A 21,051-nucleotide genomic window follows, 5' to 3' on the forward strand; every position below is an offset into this window, starting at 1 on the left:
CTTAGCATTAGAACTTAAATAATTCAATTAACATTTTTCAAATGTATTCACACTAGCATGAATGCAACATTTTCATTCATTGAAAGAAAGAGAAGTTCTCATGTACTTGTGAGAAAGAGAAGTTTAGATCATACATCAAAATTAGAGAAAACCATGAATTCATTAATACTGAAGTTTAAATAGATGACCAATATGCTACGTACAACACGTGCATAATTGGCTACTTTTATTTATCATAAAAAAAAACTGCATAGGACAACCCCATGAACCATACATTATATAGGTTTATGAACTTTATATTATTGAATGTGTTATGACATTCTCTCCGTTCTGATATAGACCTCATCAAAAATATTCAGCACCTAAATATTTGTTTTTTCTTAAGTAAGGAAAGATCTTTAAAAAAATGAATCAAGAGAAAGCACTAGGACATGTAAGTAAGATCTGCTACAAGAAGAGTAGTATATTATTGTCTTCTTCATGTTTTGGATCCCCCATAAGATCAATAAATTCATTGCATAAATAAATCAGTATTTCTGAATTAGAATGAACAAAGATCCATTGAGTAATGAAAGAATATAACATACAAATATCAACTTATTTTAGGTTTACAAAATTGAATTAGAAAATAATTTTACCATACCTAAATGTGAATTAGCTGACAAAAGTTCCCTTTAAGTTTGAACACCATCTTCCTTAATTATCTTCGAAAGTATAAGAAATAAAGGAAAAACTACAAAAATTCAATAGAAAAAAAAAATAAAAAAGAGAACCCCAGAGACCTTCTGAAGCATCCAAGTAGAGAGATTGAATCTTTCTCTTTGGAGTCTTAAGTGATCCTAATGAGGTTTCTCAAATTGAGGTTAACCGTGGTTTGGTGGATAAGAAAGTGTCAATAAACATGTTAACAGGTAAAGAAAAAATGAATGTTTCATAATTATTTTTGTTAATAAATCTAGAAGCTTACGAGTGACTTTCTTCCTCAAGTGGTTGAACAGCTGCAACTTAAAGAGAAGTTTAGAAGTTCAATCATCTCTCTTAAAATATTAAAATGACTTGTTGATCCTAAATATCACGAGTAAAATTCATGACATCATCCCCCACTATAATAAGTAATGAAGTGAAGAATGTGTGATTTCAATCGAACTAAACATTAAATTAATTCATATATATGAAACAATATGAATGTTGTATTGTATTGTTATAGAAAGTAAAAATAATGTTCAAATTTGTTGTTAGATAGAATATGGTACATTCATAAACGAATTCAAAATAAAATCAATTAGTTAGTTATAATAACAAAAATGTAATATAAATTGAGATTTCATATGTTCAACCTTATAATCACTTATTTTTTGGGGGAAATGCATAAGTATCCCCCCAACCTATGCCTGAAATTTCAGAGACACTCTTATACTATATTAAAGTCCTATTACCCTCCTGAACTTACCTTATAAATAATTTTCTGGCTCTTTTCGGTCTACGTGAAATTAACTTGAAAAACAAATGTCAACACGCGCTGACCCACAAGATAGTGTCACGTAGAACGAAAAAGAATTGAAAATTATTTATAAAATAAGTTCAGTGGGTGATAGGACATTAGCATAGTATAAGTGTCTCTGAGATTTCGGGTATAGATTGGGGGTACTTGTGCATTTTACCTATTTTTTGTTCAATCATTTTTATATCCATACAATAACAATAATCATGTAACATTCAGACAGTCAAAATGTGACTATATATAAGAGAAAAACTTTGAATCCATATGAAAGATTTAAAACCAAATTCATTATGTCTAGGTCTTAGTTACCTCAATAAAATCAAAAAGGATTTTTCTGCTCAAATTGATTGAGCATATTTTCTATTGAAGAAAATTTGTAGACATCTTGACTTAAGCTCTTTATATCTTCAAGAATTTCAGGTGTGACTGTTGTAATTTCTAGTTCTCCCACCTCTTAGATCGTTCTTGATTTCGACTATTGGCAGAAGACGCTTTTTTCTTCAAGCGCTGGTGATTCTTTTGAATCTCATAGTTATCACAAACACTTAAGGATATTTGTTCAGTAGTCACTGGCTTTCAAAATTACTAGTTGTCACTTGCCTGTTATTCAATGATTATACATCAACATAATTGATTTTTTTGTGAATTGATTGAAAGAGATGAGATCTTTTGTAGAACAACACTTCACTTGTTTCTTATCCCTAAAAGCTTCTAAAGGTGCCTCCATGATAGGTTTGTGTATTTAATTAATAATTTATTTGTATGTATATACTATCGATATTTGTATTAACACAAAATCTATTTAAAAAATTTTTATTCAAGTCAAAGCTCCAAGATTAATGTAATATAAAAATCTAGTTTTGATTTCACTAATAATAATTTTGAAGCATGCTAATTATTATTTGTCCACTAATCTTCTTATTATCTAATATTATATTATTGTATTTTTAAGAATAAATTAATATAAAATTTAAGTACTTCAATTAAATTTTTTCAAATGTATTTGCAGTAACATAAATGCAATATTTGTATATATTGTGAGAAAGATAAGCTCTCATGTACTTGAGAGAAAGAGAAGTTTCATTCTTATATTAAATATAGAAAAACAAATATTGAGTAAATAGATAATCATAATGAATATGCTACATACAATACATGCATAATTGGATATTTTTATTTATTATAAGAAAAATTGCATAAAACCACCCTATGAATTATACATTATATAGATATATAAACTTTATATTTGAATGTGTTATTACATTCTCTCCGCTATGACATAGACCTTAGTATTCAACGTTATTTCTTAAAAAAATATTAAGCATCTAAATGTCTTTTTCTTATAAACGAAAAGATCTTTCAAAAATAGTATTAAGAGAATTCACTAAAATTGATGTAAGTAAAATTCACTACAAAGAGAATAAAAGCTCACGATTGGCTTTCTTATAGCCGAAAAATTGCAACTTAAGAGAAGTAGAAGTTCAATTATCTCTATTAAATCATTAAAGTGACTTGCATCCTAAATATCACTTTATCAAGAGCAAAATTCACGACATCATCCACTACTATAAGTAATGAAATAAAGAATATGTGATTTCAATCGAACTAAATATTAAATTAATATATATCTTATTAAAATATTATATAAAAATTGAGATTATTTTTCGTAATGATCATAAAGTCAACGAAAAATGATTTTGACAAGAGATTGATTATGACGACTAGTTATTTATTATTCTCGAGTCAGGATTGAATCCAGAGTCGGAATAGTGTCTCAAATCGAATGTCAGGTCATGTCCTAAATTTTCATTAAGTGTCCATTTTGAATTGAAATTGAAAGTTAAATTCATATTAGAGTCTTGGTCAGATCTCAAGCTAGACCCCAAATTAAAAAAATATTTTTACTCACTAATTAAACTTAAAAATATTTTTAAAAAATACTTTTCATTTATTAATTAAATATAAAAAATAATTTAAAAATTAACTAAATTTTAAAAAAAAAATATTTTTCGCCATACTGACGCGTTACATTATTTTACACTTGACAAACCAAAATAGAATGGCCATGAATCATTTTACTTGAAAGAAGACTTATATCATGCATGTGACAACAAATGGCACTAATTAGTTGCTTGATTGCATCAACCAGGCACATGGCATCAACTCTGTGGAGCTATAAATTATCCAATCTTTTTTATTTCTTTTGATGGAAAATATCTGCTTGTTTGCAACCCACGTGGCTTATATTAAGTTTGTTTACGTGCACTCCTCATTTCCATTTGTTGTCTAATGGATCCATATTTATTTTTAGATAATATTTAAAAAAAAAAATTAGAACCACAATATTATTTTTAGAGCCATTTTGATTACTATTAGGAGCACGGAAGAATCACTTATTTTGAGAAAAAAATATATGTTCTTTAAAAAAAAGTTATTGAGCAAATTAATAAAATTGCTTTTAAATAGAATTAAAATAATTTTTTTTATTTAGAAAAAATTAAAAAATATTGTTTCAAAAGCAAAAGTAGAAGCAGAAAATTATTTTTTTAAAATCCAAATCTCTTATATATATATATATATATATATATATATATATATATGTATATTATTAGTTAATTAACAATCTATCTATATATGTGAGACATTTATATGATCATAGAGTATATAAAACTACTTTTATACTGAGTAGTATATAATTTTAAATAACCAAATTTAGGATATATTAAACCATTTTTCTTCTAATGATGGTATTTTTATTGTTATTAAACATTGACTTAAATGAAGTACTAATAAATTTGATAAAACGACTGAGGAGAATATAAATTGTTAACTAAAAATAGATTTAAAATTGAAATAAATTTTATATTAACGAGAATAATTGTTATATGAGATATAAATGATTTACAACGTAATTATATTAATTATAAATTTTATTTACATATGAAATAAACTACTACTATATATGTATAAGTTAAATGTGTTACTTTTAACAAAGGAAAAACGCTCAAACTGCTATTAAACTTTCAGAATAAAGTCATTTATGTTATCAGTTAAAAGTTTGGCTCATTTATGTCATCACCGTTAAGGAAAAGATTCATTCATGCCATTACTTTTTAGCGGTGATTTTGTAAAACCATTTTTGACAAGTGGCCAATTATAAGTTTGCTATGTCATCAATTTTTTTAATTAAAAAATTATAATTCTGGAGAAAAAATTGAATTAATTTTTTTTTATTTTTTATTAAATAAATTGATGACGTGACCGAATTATAATTGGTCAAGTCATCAATTTTTAATTAAAAAAAATCAAAATTCTGAATAAAACTTAAGTTATTTTTCTTTCTGATTATTTTAATTAAAAAAGTTGATGATGTGGCCAAATTATAGTTGGTTATGTGTCAAAAATGGTTTTGCAAACCATTGTTAAAAAATAATGGCATGAATGAGCATTTACTTTAACTGTAATGACATAAATGAGCCAAATTTTTAACTGATGAAATAAAGGAGCCTTTTCTAAAAGTTTAATTACATATTTAAGTCTTTTCTCTTTAATAAAATATAAATTTGTGCGTCAATTTTTTATATTTTTAAAAAATAATTTATAATTTGAAGCAAACAAATTATGACTTTTAAAGCATTTGAAAATCTATCTCATAACTTCAAATCACGAAGTGAAATCAATATAAAATTATCTATCAAAATAAAATCTCATACTCAAACAATACTTAGCAAACACAAATGCTTATTCGACAAAGAAATTAAAATAAGAAAAGTGATTGAGAAGTCAAATTGCAGAACACTTTTGTTGACTTATATGAGGAGGACAACAATGAATAAAAAAAGACAAATCACAATAACATTCAAATGAATATGAGAAGAAAAAAGAATCAAGTAATGTTTGGGTTGAATAATTCTTTTAAAAAAATAATGATAAATCGAAGATATCAAATTTAAATATAAGTAATTTATTTAAAAATTTACCGATAAAGTTGAAAATAATTTGAACCAAAAAACACACAAAGAACAAAGATTCAAAGAAGTTCACAAAAGTGGCCATAAACACACAATCTCCCTCCACCCACCCATTTACTATCATTTTCTTTGAAAAAATAAATAACTATACCCTTAATTATCACGAATGTTATGAAAATATCTTTAGTCATACCTTTGAATATTAATATCTTTACTATCTAAGAATTAGTATGTATATCTCTTTTATACTAATAGACATACAGGTGTCATAATGTATACACATATTTAATTTTTAATCTTTGGTTAGAACGATGGACATATATACTTTATATTTTGGATGATCGAGGCAATATTTCAAAAATACGATGAAAAATACATCAATACCATTTACGATATTTTAAGGTATATTTATCCCTTTTTTCTTTTACATAATTATAACTAGTGTGAAATCACAATCTTGACATTTTACCCAATAGCAATGAATTTGATTGACAAATCAATAAAATTATTTTTAAATGAAAGTAGAAAATAAATTTTTTTACTATTGGGAAGAAATAAAAAATTTAATGCTTTTAAAAAATAGAAGTAGAACAAAAAATTATTTTTTCGAGACTAAAATATTCTTTTCATATATATATATATATATATATATAAATTTATTTATTTGTTTATCAATATATTTCTTATTAATTAATTAACATATTTCATAAATTTGATTAAATTTCATTTTGAAAATTTCATTTTTTATTTTTATATAATAATATAATTTATTTTATGTTTATATTGTATATTATTTTACATATTAGGTTGTAAAGTTAGAAAAAATAACAACAATATTCTTGCAAAATTATAAAAAGGAAAAAAATAACAATTAAAGATTTTAGCCTCCTAAAAAGATATAATATTGATTAAAAATTTAAATTTAATTAATTAATTTTTTATACAATCTCAAACATATATGATAACAATTAATTTGATACTCTAACTAAAATAATAAAATATTATAATCTATAGATTTTAACGTTAAAACTTGAAAATTTTAAATTTTGAAAATTATAATCATTATAATTTAAAATAATATGTAAACATTCATATTACTTAGAAACAAATTTAAACTTTTGCATGTAGAAAGTTCATTTTTAATGTGTTTGAAAATATTTGAAGTTCAATAAATAATATTTTTAAATCTAGGGTCAAATACTACTGGTAAAGTATTTCTTTTCAAAAATAAAAATAGAAATGAAAAGAATATTATTTTATCCTTATATTGGACAATGCATAATCGAAACCGTATTTTATCCATTATCCAAATATCTGTTCCTTTTTTTTTCTGGTCCTGATCTATTTCAAATCTAAAACAATCTGAACCTTTGGATTATGATAAAGCAAATAGTACCTTCTAAAAAGATTACTATATAATTAATTATTCACAAATTTCATCCACCTGTCCCTTTGTATCTTGCCTTTTTCCCTTTTACTTCACTCTTGAAATCTCCATTAACAAGATAAACTAAGAACTGAAGAAAGAAAAGGAGAGTAACCCTTTTTCAGATTTCCAGTTTCTTCATCAGGGTCGATCGCAATTTTTTTTTTTTATGTTGAGGTGTTTGATTGAGAATTTGAGATCGTTTGAAAAGGAAAGTCATGACGAAATTGATGAGCAAAGGTTTTATCTTTCCTTCTTCTTCTTCTGATTGTGGTGAAATTTATGATCGTCTTCGTCTTAATCTACATGGGATCTGTTCTTTTCCCAATAAATCGGTCAATCTTTCTTGTCTTCCTTCGTTGAAGCTTTCTTCTTCTTGTTTGCCAAGAACCGATTTTTATGGTCGTAGATTGGTTATAAATGAAGGCTTATCCAATTTCAACCGAAGAGTTGCTGATATCACTGCTCAGGTTTGTTTTTGACTTTTTTTTGTTTTATTTTTGAGGGTTTGTGGTTGAAGATCTTGTATATGAGTAATTTTGGATCGTATTTGGGGTCAAATCTAACTTTGTTTATTATTGTTCATTTGCTTGATATTGGCCTTAGTTCATTTTTGTTGTAATTTTTTTAACTGGTGTTCTCTGTGCTTACAGATGAGTGTTGGAATCAAGAAAGCACAGAAATGGTGGGAGAAAGGGGTTCAACCTAACATGAAAGAAGTGAACAGTGCACAAGAACTTGTTGACTCTCTATTGAGTGCAGGGGATAAATTAGTTGTTGTTGATTTCTTTTCTCCTGGCTGTGGAGGTTGTAAAGCTCTTCACCCCAAGGTTAAAAAAACAGTCCTTTTCTTTGTTTAAGAATGTTTTTGAATGTGAATGTATGATCTGTAAACTGTTTCTATTAGTTTTGAACAAATTTTGTTGAATTGGTAAATACAGTTGTGTCAGCTGGCAGAGATGAATCCAGATGTGCAGTTTTTACAGGTGAACTATGAGGAACACAAGTCGATGTGTTACTCTCTTAATGTACATGTTCTCCCGTTTTTCCGTTTCTATAGAGGAGCTGAAGGCCGTGTTTGCAGCTTTAGCTGTACCAATGCCACGGTTAGTTCTTTATGCACCTATTACCTGCTTTTGCTTTAGCTTTGCCATAGCAATGTATCGTGTTTTTGGATAAGAATGTTAACGATGGATTCCATTAGCTGGCAATGCTTTCTTCGAATTCAGTGGAAGTCATTTGATCTCACTTTTCTTGTTTAGGTCTGTCCTTAAGTTTTATCCACAATCAACACTTTCAATTGATAGATCTTCTTCAAGATACTATTCTTGGATCAAGTAATGTGATGCAGTGATCTGCAATATACCGAGTTAAATTCGCTGTGAATGTTGTAAAATCAATGCTAGTATTGGCTTTGCACTTATTTATTTGTATTTGTTATCTTTGTTGAAACTGTAGTCTAATATTAGTGTTGTATACTATGGAACAGATCAAAAAATTCAGAGATGCATTGGCGAAGTATGGTACAGATCGTTGCACCATTGGGTCACCCAAAGGGCTTGAGGAGAAAGAGCTACTTGCATTGGCAGCTAACAAGGATCTTTCCTTTAATTACACTCCAAAAACAGAAGAAGAACCCATCCTCGTTACCTCACAAAAGGAAGTTCGGGATAGAACTACTCCAAATATAGAGTCCCCTCTACCACTTCCTCTTCCTCTCCCCATTACGTCAACTAGCTCACAGACGGCCAAACGGGATACAGAGAAAGAAGCATATGCTACTTCTGGTAGATGATTTTAAAGTTTGTGGTAAATGATGTTGAAGAGGTTACATTTGTACAGCTATATATTATGCTTTGTTGTGTTATAAGACTATTGCAGTCTGGAGGAACTTAAATATTAGTATAGGGAATGTCAAATATTTACTTGCTACTGCTGGGTATATCTGGTCTTGTACATCTGGTCTTGTACATAGTTTATGTGGAAGCTCTGGTATATATGTGAGCCTGAGCAATAGCGAGAGTCTACTCTTCCCTTTTACTTGGCTTCTCCTTTTTTTAATTGGAGCATGTCGAAATGGTTCTCTTGATAATAGTAAGATGTTTGTACTGGTTTTTGATCTCTTTGTTATTGAGTAATGATAATATGATGTCTTTTTTATCCTCCTGTTTCTGACCATGTGGTTTTTCATTCGATGGAGTTGATAAAAAAGTCTGAAGTCACAAAGCCAAAACTTAAAGAGTGACTATGAAAGTATTTTATATATCCCTTTTCCACTAGCTTATCCTTGTATCTTTCCACTTCTCTTTCTGCATTATACTTCCACCTAGAAGACCCACTTACAGCCAATAACCTTTTTATCAGTAGGCATATCAACCAAACACCAAGTTTTGTTATTGGTGAGAGCTTGAAGTTCCTACTTCGTGGCAGCTAACAGGTGTGTGTCCTTCATGGCTTCAATGTGGCAGCTAACAGGTGTGTGTCCTTCATGGCTTCAATATGACATGTAGACTCTTTAATTGCTGAATAATAGCAGATGGAATGGTAATACGATGTAGCTAACGATGCATACAGACCAGGGATATAGACAAGCATTGGATCTTGATTCTATATTAGAAGGTAGAGGTGTATGGACAAAATCATGCAACCGATTCGGAGGCTTGGGCACTCTATTGGTACTCCTAGGTTCCATAGGTTCTGGTGGAGCTAATATAGGAGGTGAACCTGGATGTTGTGGTCCAACTTCCCCTACTATGTCTGAGAGAATAAGTAGCGTTTGAAACAATGATGCTATGAAAATTTAATACCTGCAAATGAGAGTCAGTAGATGAATCTGAGCCAGACATTGTTTGGAAAGAAAAGACACCTTCCTTAAATACAACATATCTATTAACAAACAATTGCTTCCTCTCAATGCCATAAAGAAGGTAACCTTTCGGTGTGCTAGAATAGCCTAAATGAACTGCTTTCTCAGTCCCGAGTCCAAACTTGTCACCAGTATCCTGGGTGATAGTTGCATAACATAAGCTACCTAGAATCTTAGGTACTGTACATTTGACTCTCTTCAATAGAGAACTTCAAAAGGTGATTGTTTAGCAAGGTCCTGAAAGGTATTCCATTGATGAAATATACTGCCTTCTGAACGCATAACCCCCAGAATCTCAAGGGTATGTGATCTTGGAATCTAAGAGATCTTTCCACCTCAAGCATTTGTCTATATTTTCGTTCAACCATCCCATTCTATTGGAATGTGTGAACACATGAGCTCTGTAGAACAACTCCTACAGACTTGAGTAAATCTTCATAGTGTGCATTAAGGAACTTAGTTTTATCATCACTTATGAAAACTTTGACAAATAGCAAGCTGATTTTTATTAGCAACAAGAACTTTTTTACTACAGTATTAACATCACTATCGAGTTTCAATAAGAACAACCAAGTCATCCTACTATAATCATCTACTATTGTAAGAAAAACTATATTCACATCATATGTGGGAGTTTTTTAAGGACCTAAAACATCTCCATGGACTAAATCAAAAGGATTACTAGCTCTACTGACATTAACAGTGAAAGAAAGTCTTGTTTGCTTTGCAAGTGGAAAAATAGAACAAGAGAGGTTCTTATCAAGACTAGTTGATTTTATGAGGGACATTTATTGTAGAGCTCTACTGGAATCTTTCCAATCCTCTTGTGCCATAGCTCCGCATCAGGCTTGGTGACGACAATTGAAGCTGAAGTTGAGGCACAGTGAGAAGGTCCTGCATCAAACAGAAGTGAGGGAAGAATGTCATACAACATCTAAGTTCCCTCGTCAACTTGGAAATAGATAGAAGATTATGTTTAAAATGTCGAACACACAATACATTTTGTAAATCTCCCTATAATAATAGCCTACAAATACCAATGTGTGATGGAAACATTAGTCTCATTAGGCAAGTGTACCTTTTGATGTCGTTGTTCACAAGCAGTGTACAAAATAGCTAGGCCTGATGCCATGTGTTTACCCCATATCCACTATCCACCTATTCAACACATCATTAACATTTAAGGCTGTAATGGTACCTGTTGTGTTGGTTGCAGCTGCAGACTGCAGTAGTTCCCTTATTTGCATTCTCCTTGTTGAGCATTTGCAAATTGTATTCATGATCCAAGATAGAACCAAAGCACTGCAAGTTTCCCAATGTTCATGATGTTCCTCACAAAATGAATCCTTCTTATACGCACCTGCAACAAGCCCTACTTTCCTCTTAGCCTGCTATGCAATTAGCGTTGGACTACGCCATTGCCCATAATTCTCAAATCCTTTCAATTGGACTGGGTTTAGTATACTGTAGCCTGCTATGAAGGATGCACATATATGTGATGAGTATGATCTATTCTTTCTGCCGCCATAGCTACCGGATGACGAAAGCACAAACATTTCCACTGAAATCTCTGTTCAATGGCAGTGTGTCATCACAGCCTTTGTTGTTGCCTTGTCTTTATAAACTTGATCTACCATTACCTTTTCTTTTCGCAGCTGATCACATCGCTCACGAATGACGCACTAAGCACTAATGTTTGTTTTATCAGATGTATTATCTGCATCTAATCCACACATACCTACCCCTTGTTCCTGAAGATTTCTATCAAACAATTCACAATCCTTCACAAATACAGTTACACGTAGGGGATACTTTGACAATCCTGCTATCTTTCTTTAACACACATACACTCTTACACTCACCTCGTTGTGTATTTTCAATGGTGCATTGCTAACTTCGATCTTATACTTCAACTTCATACAATTGTATGTCAAATCAACACTAATTATTTTAACAACTTCCTCCACTAAATCTCTAAATGTTGCATACTTTTTCATCATAATAGCTGTAATTATTTCATCCCATCTTCCCAAATGCATGACCAGAAAAAAACTAACGTTGTCCATATCTAAATTGTATTTCAATAAAATTGTATTCTAATCATCCACTAAACATACAAATTTACAATCATAGTAATATTCAAAATTCTATGACAAATACATCGAAAAACATGTATTTTTTATTTGTATTGTACTTCAAAATATATTAATATTCAAGGTTCAATTTGTATCATATGAGCTAAGTTGTATTCTAAATAAATATGTATTTCAATCATTCAATATACAAAATTCAAGAACATTCAATAATTCATTGTATGTATCCCAAACAAATTACATTTTAAGTAATAATGTATTTTGAAGCTTAATTGTATTCGAAAGTGTATTGTGTTGAATATACAATTTGAATCACATCATCTAAATTTTATTCTAAATAAATGTACATTCAATCTTTCAATTGTTGTATTCAAAACAAATTGAATTATAAAATAAAACTGTCAATTGAATAAATTCATATCCTAAACTTATTCATGCTCTGTCATAAGTAAATTCAACAAAAAATTTGACAAAATATATGATCAATTAAAGCTCGAAGATCAAATCTGAATTATCTGCGAATCATGCATTTCACTGGGCTTAATTTTCCAATTGAATTGTCCTGCTCCAATGATGAATTGCTTCTCTAATTTTGTATTCAAAAACAAATTTCACAGATAGTGACCTTTAAATTTCCAACAAAAATGATGATGAATTATTGAATTTGAGGAAGAAGGAAGAGAATCACCTATTTTGAGACTCCTGCTCTTTGTAACACAAATAATGAGAAATTTCAGCATTTTAACCTTTTGAAATATTTTCTTCCCTGATTTTCTCTAATTGGTTTTTTATTATTTGTATTCTTTTAAGATACATTTGAGGAGTATATAAACTCGTCTCATAGAAAACTAAAATATAGTTATTTTTTGTAAATATTAAAAATGTGGCTAAGTGATCCTATTTAGTGCTAAATGTTTGTTGTTTAGAATTGTTTTTCTTTATTATAATACCTAGTTCATACCTCAAAAAATAAAAAAACATGTTTAATTTTATAATATATGTAATATCTGTGTGTGTGCACGCATGTGTGCGTGTGTCTGTGTGAGCATGCTGCGTATCTTTAATTGTTGCACCGAAATGAAATATATGAATTGAATAATTTATTCGAAATCCTTCTTTGCATCACTAGGAAACAAAGATAATGCTTCACACACTGTCCTTTTTCTTGGATGTCTTGAGGTCAATGATTCATGAAGATTTAATTGTTATTACTTTTCTTTTATTTTTGTGTTCTTCACTTTCTTTTTTTTAGAAGCGTTCAACACTCATTTAAGAAGGGATATCTTTATATGGTGGAGATGTTATTTTGTAACTCTTTCCACCCTTTTTAAATTGGTGCTTATTTTTTTTCCAGAAAAATAATTTCGAATCACATCAGTCCACATGGGTGACTCAAGACTCAAATTTACATCCCTCACTTCGCATATGATGGACAAGACCCCAGCTAATATGACATCAACTAGACACATAATTCATATGCTAAATAGTTCATGCGATTTATGAGCATCAAGGCTTGCCTTGCCTTACATAGGAATTCAATCACATGTGAAAAGAATTCACTAGTATTATGAGAATACTATTACTCACAATACCACAGACATTATCCACTACTTTACTAGTTACTTATTCGATCTCTCATCTTCTTGAAGGGGTGAACTTGAGTTCATGTTTAACTTTATATGCATAATTACATTCGAGTGTAATAGTCTGCTTGTGTGTAAGTTAAAATTTTCATTTAATCATCCTCCCTTTCTGCTCGAATCTATTTGTTCCATATCAACTGCTTATCTAGGCATGCATTGCGTTACCGAATCACTTATCGTTGTTTGTAACATGCTGAAGTAGCAATACCGATCAAAACTTCAAGAAGCAACAAAAGGTCAAAGGGTATTTCAATGAAAATTTAATTTAATCTTTTAGGGTCTCAAAATGAAGAAGCAGGAAACCATTCTTTCATTAACTCATTGATCACTTAACAAGCGTAGTATGAAATACATGCTACAATTGTTCTCACCTTATATTAGTGTGCATGTGTCTCAATGTTTTAATCATTCAAATATCGTACAAATCTTGATTTGGATACCTATATATGTCTAACCCGAGTTTTTGTCTTCAATGATCCTCAAATTCATCTTCCTAGAGAGACTCTTATTTGGCTAACAAACAAGTCATAATATGGTGGTGAAACTTCTTTCTTCACGTTCTTCAACGTAAGAGGTGATTGCTCATGTGAGAGAGTAAATCTCGTAACCTGTTCGACAAAACTTTATTTCTAAAATCATTATCACATGCATATGAGATATTGATATAAATTCAAAATAGTCATATATCGGTGATAATATTATAACTATCAAGTTAATTTACAATGCATGAGTATTATTATATTCTCCGCAAACCAAGGGCCTTGATATGTTTCTCTAACAAGTCTCTAGATATCGCTTTCATAAAAGAATCAACTATCATTTCACGAGTTCAAATTTATTTCACCACTTGCTACTATGTCTCTTATAAAGTTATACTTGATATCAATGTGTTTGATTTTGATGTAATACTTAGGGTCCTTCGTGGATGCTTAAGTTGTAATATAGAATCATGTGACCCTTAGAATTATTTGCAATATTCAAATGCTCGAAAAATCTAATTAACCAAACAACTTCTTGTACTGCAAATGCATAAGCTATGAATTCACATTTCATAGTTTGAAGAGTTTCTCAAGTTTGTTTCTTATGTTTCCATGAAATAGCACCACTACTAAGTAAGAAAGCATAACTCGGGTTTGATTATCTGTCACACAGGTCACTAGCCCAATCAACATCCATATAACCTCTTTTGAATAAATCATATCCACTATAATATAGTGAATGATCTGCAGTTCCCTTCATGTATCAGAATATTGTCTTAATTGTTTTTCAATGATCTCTTCCATGGTTGAATTGACACCTGTTAACCAGCTCATGGTATAAAAACATATTTTGATGAGTACACATCATAGCATACATCAAACTCCCAACAATACTAGAATATGAAACTCGGGACATGTCTTTTCATTTTCAGTCTTTGGACTCATTTCAAGGATTAAAGTTTCACCCCTTGCTATAGGAATATAGGAATATTCATGTATTTGAAATTAGTCATTCGCAAGCATTCCAATATTTTCCTTATATAGGTTTCTTGAGATAAACTCAAAAGTTTTTTGGAACGATCTTTTTGGATCTTAACACCCAATATATAGTGTGTTTCACCAATATCATTAATATTTGAAAGATTCTAAAAGTCGTGACTTGACAGTGTTTACATACTTCAAATTATTTTCAGCTAATAAAATATTGTTACGTAAAGATAAAATTACAAAATTTTCGTTGGATTTTTTCACATAAATACAATGGTCTTCATTGATCATGGTGAAATAAAATGACATCACCTCCTTATGAAATCTCACTGCCTTAAAGATCGTTTTAGACCATAAATTGATCTTTTCAATTTAAAAATTTTCTTTTCTTGACCTTTAACAACGAAACCTGTTGGTTGTTTGATGTAAATTTTCTCATTTAATTCTCCATTGAGAAAAAAGTCTTCATATCCATTAGGCGTAATTCTAGATCTAAACGTGCTACAATACCTAAAAGTAATCATATGTAGGTAAACTTCACAACCGTTGAAATTTTTTTCTCATAGTTTATTCCAACTTCTTGATTAAAACTTTTTTCCACCAATTGTGCTTTATGTATTTCTATTGATCCATTCAATTTGGATTTAACTTTGAGAATCATTTTATTCTCAAGCTTTATGTTTCTAGGATGGTTAACTAGATACCGGAGTTTGTTGGTTTTCATAGAGTTTAATTCTTTTTTCATCACTTTTAACCTTCATTCTCTAATTCTTTTTTCATCACTTTTAACCTTCATTCTTTTGTGGTTTAATTAAGTCCCGATTACAAAATTGGGTTCATCCAATTATATAGGAGATACCAAGAAAACATAATCATCAATCTCATAAGATTATTTATGTACACCTTTTTCTTGTGTAATTGAAGTTTTAATTTCTCCATATGAATTTGGGATTCATAACTTCCACTTGGACTATGAATCATTTCTTGATAATTTGAGCTATCAAGTATGCATTAGGGCATTATCTCATCTTCTGAATTTAACATTTTATAGAGAGATCCACCTTCATCTATTTCATTCTTTTTGGAAAAATTATTTTTAAAAATTCTGACATCTCACGATATAATTTCGGCAATACTTTCATCCTCCCAATTCGTCAATAAATAAATATCCTTCGGAGTCTTTTGAGTGTCTTATAAAGACATATTTCTTTTCTTTTAGACTTAGTTTATCAAATTCACCAAGACTATATTTAATATATACAGAGCAATCCCAAAGTCGTAAATCATTCAGGTTTATTTTATTTTTAGTTCAAAGTTCATAAGGAGTTGAAGATACTAATTTAGAGAGTAGATTATTCAATATGTAAGCTGCAATTAATAATACATCTCCCTAAAAGCGATAGACAAATTTGCATGCATCATTATTGAACTAGTCATATCCAATAATGTTCTATTCCTTCTTTTAGTTACACCATTTTGTTGAGGTGTAGAAGAAGTAGTTAACTGTCTGATAATATCCTTTTCAATATGTAATTATTCATTTTTTTTGACAAATATTCATGTCCTCAATTGGTTCTTATAGCATTTATACTTTTATCTAATTGATTTTCAACTTCATTCATATGTCTTTTAAATCTCTTAAGTGCTTCAAATTTATGAGAAATAAAATATACATAACTAAAGCGAGTGAAATCACTAATAATAATGAAGTATGTAGAATCAGACCTTGCACTCACATTTATTGGACCACGAATATCACAATGAATTAATTAAAGTGGAAACTAAGCTTTTTTAGACTTCCCAAATTGTATACATGCAATCTTTTCAACAAGATAATTTTCACACGCTGACATATCAATTTCAGCAAAAGAATCTAAATGTTCTCTTTGTCAACATATTCATTCAATATTTCCTATGCGGCCTAATCGTAGATGCCATGTAATAACATCAATATTATTGTTACTTGAATAACATGTCATTATACAATGTTCAACATAATAGTCATAATCTAAAGGATAATAAACTAAAAACATAAATCAATCATAAAGAAATTTAAACCATATAAAATATTATCTAGAGTAGTTCTAACGTCATTATGACTAAAAAAATATAATCCAACACCAATGTCTAAAGAACTGACATTGATATTAAGTTTCGTCGAATCTCTGAAGTATATAAAACATCATGCAACATAAAGGAACAACTATCATGCAAGTTTACTTTGCAAGTGTCTAAACCCTTTGAATTTCAATTAGCGTTATTTTCTATGTATATGCATCTTGATTTAGGTGAAACTCGATAAAATTCCACAAATACTTCTCTATCTTGACTCATGTGGTCAGTGGATCCTGAGTCTACAACTCACAATAGGACAAGATTCAGCTAGTAAAAATGTGTTAGAAACATATGTAAAACTTAGAAATGTGCTTAGAAATTCTACCTCTTTTGGATCAATACATTCACGAGCAAAATGTCCCAACACCTGGCAATTGTAGCTCTTCAATTTTCTTTCATCTCTCTTCTTGGAAAACTATTTTTCCTTTCTTGAAGTTTGGCTGCTTCTTTTTCTCATAGAGTCTTTCTCTGATCTCTTTGTCTTTTCCATTTCTTTTCAATTCTGCACTTGAAGTCTAAAAATTTTGTACCGCTTGGATCTTCCACAAAAAATTCAGAAGCAACTTTAGCAGCACCAAGCGTTCATCTTCATGTTCAACATGGAAGGCAACATCAAAAAACATTTTGATTCTATCATTATAGGTCAAGTTAACCTTCAAATGTTTTCAATTATTGTGAAGAGATCAAATCACTGTCTGAACTTGTTGCTCATCTTAAAGAGCATGACCAACACTCTTGAGTTGAGCTATCATGTTTGACATCGCCACAATATTTTGATCATGATACATCTTGTAAGTGTTAAATTTGATAGTTAACTATCAAATTTGATAGTTAACAGTTGGAGGCAGGTTACAGACGTACCCCATACGTTCCTCACAAATGTGCCCACATAGCATAAGCAGTAGAGAATTCCTCACATTCATGTATGAGGTCATCAACTACAAAGTTAATTATTATTCCATGTGCAATGAAATTAGCCTTTGTTCAAGGTTTGTAAGCTTTAAGATCCCTTGTGTGTTGTGCAGTGTTACCCTCTTCTGGTTGATTCGAAACATGATTTATACTTTTGAGAAAATTTTGTTGTTCCATTGCATACCATATTTTACAATTTCAAGTGTCGTGATCGGTGACTGTCACGATTCAATTTTTCACCTTTGTTTAAGTTAGCAATAATACTTTTTGATGTCATGTCTGTTTTTGAGATATATTAAAGCAATAATTTCTAACCAATTATGCATGTGACATACACATAAAAGCAAATTAATTTTCATAAAAGTTTCATATTTATTGTAAAATAAAAAAGATACCTAAGCATCCAATTATCATATCTACGAACTAAATATTTAACCAAAATTTGAAACTAATTTCTTAATGAGTATATTAATAAATTGAAGACTTTAACAAAAGATTTTAAAATATAATAACATATATTGAGAAAAAAAATACTAATATTTTATATATTAGAAAGGAAATAATTAATAACAAATTTCAAGTCCTTTTAAGACAAAAATCATCCAATAAGTCTTCAGGGCAGCAAATATACATCCTAAAAGGCTGAATAGACCAAATCACATGATAAACATCAGTCAATCTATCATTTCAAGATTCATGGAGAGCGACATTAGATAAGTTAAGATTTTTCAATTAAAAATTTTCTCATGATCAACTTTTAGTCCTTTTTAACTCAAAAAGATGAATAAAATCATTTGTTGAAATATTAAAGGATATCGTCAAAGACTTGAACTCTTTAAAAATCCTTTGCTCTTCTCCTTCGAATAACCCTTTGATTCTTAAACAAATTTTGTATCATTCTTGAAACACCGATTCATATGATTTTCTCACCCTAAAAAACATTTTCTACAACGACGTTCTCTTCTATATTCCTTTTGTTCGACTTTGAGAATTCTCACGTGAACTAATTCAAACTTGTTCATGTCCATTCGTGTTTGAAATAGAAACAAAGAAACAATAAGAATGGTTGTACCACTAATTGTGACAACATATGTCACTATTATTTGTAGAAGACAAAAATTATTTAAGAAACTTAAAGGCTAAACAAATTTATCAAGACCAAATAAATTTTTTATCTAAACCATAATATATATACTCAAATATCAACGTATTGTTATGAAAAAAATTGTAATGTCTACAATTCAGACAAGATTAAAAAATATTAATTATATAAATTTCACATGTCTTGAATGAGAAAAACTTTTAAATTTCAATCTTTTGTGCAAGTACAATATTACTCTTTCAAGTAAATAGGAATGGATATCACATAAGATGACAAATAAAATATTTTAATGACTTAATATCTAGTAAAGAAAAAGTAAATCACATTTTTTCATAAAAGTTTAAGGCTCTCGTAGTACTATAATAAATACATATGTAGAATATTGAATTTAAAGTCTTTAATTTTTTTTTTGACATTTTCCCATAAAGAAAGTACAAGAACCCAACTTTATAAAATAAATCATATATTATTATAAGCATGAAGCTCTCAACTTAAAAGTTGAATTACTATTTTGTCCTTATTTTATCTCTAAACTAAATAAATATTAATATATAATTAATTTAATATTAGATAATGTTTTTTTTATTTAAATTCATGCCTCTAGACACAATGGTTCAAATTCTTTTGGGAAATAGTTACAAGAAGAGGAAAGACCAAAAGTTGTATTTTTCTTAATAAATGTGTATATCAATTCTTCTTTATCAAAATCAATTTAATTTTGGCTTGGGACTGTGTCAATGATTATTTCTTTATCACCTTTTGTTGTTAATAGAGAAAAGATATACAAGAAGTAGTATAGACACTAAAGGTAATTTCATTCATATTGAATCTTTATGTTTTTTTTTTATTATTTTATTTATTTAATCTTGATTTTGTTTATTGTATTTAATATGTTTTCTTTAAGTTTTTTATCTTGTTTTCATCAAATTGTGCTAAGAATCTGTAATACAATTTGTTAATTTTGTGTGATCTTTTTAGTGTTATTTGCTTTTGATTCTTCTTTCTTAATATTAGATTTTGATGTATTCTTTGAATATAAACTTTTTTTATTGGTTTTATGGTATTTGATATGCTTAGCATCATTATGGTTTCAATCTAGACTAGAAGAGGTTTACACAGTTATTATTTCATTTTTGTGTGGTCTTGTTAATATGTTGTATCATTGAATGTTTCTTTATATTTATTCTTTGACTATTTTTATTAATTTTGAAATGTATTCTCGAGGTATTGCTCAATTTTATACGTTATGTGATAGTTTTCTATTTTTTATTTTGGGATTTCAATTTTTGTTGGTTCTTTGACGAACTTTTTCATCCTTTAAGAAATGTAGTTATTACTGTCAACACATAGTATAGGATCATAGAGACATTAACTTTCAGAAATTTATCGTAGTAATGCCACTTTTATGGTAACAATTAAATTAATATGGTTGAACCTCACTTTTATGGTACCAATTAAATTGAAAAGTCATGCATATATAATACAAGTGTATGTAATACAAATGACCAGTGAATAAATATATGGTTCTCATATCTATATTTGATAATAGGATAATATTACTTGACGTTTCAATTAATTCACAAAATTTGGAGTATACATGTCACCCTTCATTGTTTCAAGTTTATGTTTATTTTTCTAAAAAATCTACTTTATGCCTCATTTATATATTTTATACTTGTGTCATTTAAAAAAAACGAAATATTAATTAATAGGGTACACGTGCGTTGCACGTGAGCAAAGACTAGTATTATTATAAGTGGGAAGCTCTTAATCTAAAAGTTGAATTATCATTTTACCCTTCACTTAAATATTTTTTCTATTTTTTAAAATGTAAAAAGTATTCTTATTAAATAATTAGATAATAAACTTTAAAGTAATAAAGATATAATGAAAGATAAATAGTCATTCAAACAAATGAAGTCCAAACATTTCAAAACATCTCTTATTTAATTTGAA

The 21,051-nt window shown here is 29.1% G+C and overlaps 1 protein-coding gene and 1 long non-coding RNA gene across 2 annotated transcripts; one reads left to right on the top strand and one right to left on the bottom strand.

Annotated features, from left to right (window-relative positions):
- The first annotated feature begins 6,769 nt into the window (after positions 1–6,769).
- On the top strand, positions 6,770–9,058 carry LOC101244843 (thioredoxin-like 1-1, chloroplastic). Its single transcript, XM_004251955.5, has 4 exons — positions 6,770–7,368; positions 7,552–7,728; positions 7,840–8,004; positions 8,388–9,058. Exons 1-4 carry the CDS (start codon positions 7,117–7,119, stop codon positions 8,691–8,693), a joined length of 900 nt encoding a protein of 299 aa, XP_004252003.1. The 5' UTR covers positions 6,770–7,116; the 3' UTR covers positions 8,694–9,058.
- A 1,188-nt stretch (positions 9,059–10,246) lies between these two features.
- Positions 10,247–12,829, bottom strand: LOC104644938 (uncharacterized). The gene is made up of 2 exons (XR_002026451.3): positions 10,963–12,829; positions 10,247–10,658 (listed from the first exon to the last, which is right to left on the bottom strand). It is a non-coding gene; the product is annotated as an uncharacterized lncRNA (long non-coding RNA).
- Positions 12,830–21,051: the final 8,222 nt, after the last annotated feature.

The sequence above is a fragment of the Solanum lycopersicum genome, chromosome 12, assembly GCF_036512215.1.
Source record: "Solanum lycopersicum chromosome 12, SLM_r2.1".
Taxonomy (NCBI): Eukaryota; Viridiplantae; Streptophyta; class Magnoliopsida; order Solanales; family Solanaceae; genus Solanum; species Solanum lycopersicum.